A 2841-nucleotide genomic window follows, 5' to 3' on the forward strand; every position below is an offset into this window, starting at 1 on the left:
AACCGCTCTACAGATCCTTCCATTGCATGTGGTGGAGGAATAATATCTTCATCTGAATCCCATACATCCATTCCAAGGTTACTAAGAAGAATAAAAACATCTCACATAAGTTTCCTTTTTTAAAACATACTGTTGAGAGAGAATAAAAAACACATAAAATTCTTCAGAACAACAGAATTTTTCATATGTTAAGTTAAATTCATAGACACTCGTAATTTAGCAAGTTTTAATCTTGTAAATTTATTTGGGGAAGGGCTGCAGGGAAAGCAAAGAAAATACCTGAACTTCATAAGTTTGGAACAAGATCCTAAAGGTTGTGAGGTAAGCACCATATCTATTAAAAAATCTGACATGGGACTAACTTAATCATGCACAGGCTACCAAATAATGATAGCAGTTAAACAAAACAGCAAAAAAACCCTAAAAAAATGCAAATCAGCCAGGTATTAATTTAAAATCAATTGACTACTACAAGATATCATGGGCACAAATAACTTGGGAAAATGTAAAGGTTTGCTGTTCTTAGGTGATTATGGTAAGCAAAAAATTCTTATATACCAGGGAAACAACTACTATGGACAAAGGAGATGAGAACAAACTTCCACTTTCCTGTATTTTTTATCCATAAAACTATTCTACTTTTTTTTTTTAAAATATCTAGTTCTACCATGCCAACAACAGCAGGCAGATCATAAAGCTCATAAAGATATCTTTGCAGCTGCTCTTTTTAGCTTATAATGAGGCAATACAGAATCAATACACTTGTCACAGTATGATAAAACCCCACCAATGTTCACTAGAAGCTGCCAGATTAAAAACATATTTTGAACCATATAAATATATGCATGAAGTACACTGCACTTCATGTTATTCATGTCAGAAGTCTCCAATATATGTGTAGTTGCACATTAAAGGTTTAAGAGTCTTATGGCTTATGACTGGAAGTGAACTCTTAGAACTATCAGCAGACATACTGGAAAATCTTCAGCATACAGCTAAAAGCTTTTGTTTACCTTCTCATTGGTTGTGTTCTGAGATCTGTGAGATACACAAGACCATCCATGTGATGACCTCTAGCATCACCAAAAGCTAAAGAAAAAAAGATACAAGCCTAATGAAGTGTGCTCGAACTGAGCCATAAAAATGTGAAAGGCAAGTTTCTGTTCACCATGAGATGCTGAATTTGAAACAATTCTAACTTGATATTAAATACCTGAGAAGGCTGGCATCATTGCAGCATATTTTCTTTAAACAACTAAAACTAGTAGTGGTAGCAATCTATGACTGAAACCTCTTCAAAACAAAGGGAAAAGGAAAAGATTTTAAGCAAATATACTCCTACCACATCAATTTGCTAATGCTTAAGTCTTGCCTGGAATGAATAGAAAGATAAAATAGAAGATAAAATCTTCTATGGAAGCCAGCACATAAAAGAACTCTAAAGATACTAAAATAAAATTGTAGTATTTGTGAATACAATTATAGTAATTTTGAATTACAACCCAAAATGAGCCTTAGTTCAAACTGTATGAATACCTTGGATTGCCGCCTCTGGGTCCCAGCCTTCAACATCTATAAGATATCTGAAGAAAAATGTATTATTGTCCCGAAGTGTTTACAAATTAATATCAGGACACTGTCTTTTGTGAACAATGATTTCTGTTTTTATACAACCCTTACCTACATATAAGGTAGCCAGTCCTATTAATTCCATTAGTACAGTGAACGCCAATGAGTTTCTCTACCAAAAAGGAAAACAGAGTCTTTAATAGTTCAGAAGTGTAATTAGTGCAAGACACAAAGAAAACCCCAAACAAATCCCAGCTCTACTTTTCTAGCAAAGTAATGATAAATAATGTGTCCTATTTACAAAATTACACTGTCACGCCTGTAAAAGAAGAGACACTTCCAGACGTTGTCCGCTCCATGCTGGATCTCTAGCAGCAGGTACTTCACTACTTCCAAACCTATGAAGGCTGAGATTAATTCTGCAGAACACGGGAAAAATGATAGAGGAGTGGTGACAGGTAAAGCAGCTGGCCTCAGCCACAACTACAGTAGCAGGAGAAAAAGAATAGTCACATTGCCACATAAGTTTGCTCTAAGTTGGTGTCCTAAGAACTCAAATACTGAAAAAAACCCTCAAAAACTATATGTAAAAAGAATCCTCAAAATGTTATGGGTAATCTAAAACAGAGAGAAAGTTACAACAAGTAAGTTAACAAAAAAATGAAAGTTCTCTCAACTCTGAAGTTACACGAGCCCTGCCAAAATGGTCTTACTAGCTGGAACCGCTAGGTCTTCACCCGGTAAAAAAATTGGAAACTGATTCTCTTAATTCTGAGAATCTGAAATTATTAAATTCAAATACGGGCTACTCTTTGTCACACAAAAAATCAGGAGATCAAAACCAGAAGAAAACTAATAATCTCCAAGCAATTTCCCTATGTGAAGAAAAAGCAGAGGAAGAACTTATGCATCAACTTCCTGAGCAAGTACAAAGGTGACCTCTTAGACTTTTTAATTTTACCAGCATTTCTAATTCCAGTTCTCATATCTGAGATTTATGTTAGAGCTCTTTCACAAAAGAGAGTTGACCATGCACAGCAAAACCACAGTTATACTCTGCAGCAAAATCTGTATGCACCTGGGCAGTTAGTCTCTCTACTTTCTCAGAGAAAATGCCAAACTAACTACAGCAAAGAGCATGGAAAAGCTTGAAGGAATATTGGGTAGACAAAAGAGTTAAAATCTGCCTACAAAGAATCACTAGCAAAAAAAGTGAGAAGGTAAAAGCTGCAAACAGGCTTTTCCGCAAAAAGTGCGTTACACCATTTCAGC

At 35.3% G+C, this 2841-nt stretch overlaps 1 protein-coding gene across 1 annotated transcript in view; it reads right to left on the minus strand.

The window, feature by feature from the left end:
* LOC104274530 overlaps positions 1-2841 on the minus strand; it is a 10638-nt gene that overhangs the window by 4132 nt on the left and 3665 nt on the right. Inside the window, exons 4-7 of the mRNA XM_009870186.1 lie at positions 1879-1988; positions 1681-1741; positions 1014-1089; positions 4-81 (exon numbers count right to left, since the gene is read on the minus strand). Of these exons, the coding sequence (XP_009868488.1) occupies positions 4-81; positions 1014-1089; positions 1681-1741; positions 1879-1988 (325 nt within the window). The remainder of the gene's footprint in view (positions 1-3; positions 82-1013; positions 1090-1680; positions 1742-1878; positions 1989-2841) is intronic.

Source organism: Apaloderma vittatum, unplaced genomic scaffold, assembly GCF_000703405.1.
Source record: "Apaloderma vittatum isolate BGI_N311 unplaced genomic scaffold, ASM70340v1 scaffold30435, whole genome shotgun sequence".
Lineage (NCBI taxonomy): Eukaryota > Metazoa > Chordata > Aves > Trogoniformes > Trogonidae > Apaloderma > Apaloderma vittatum.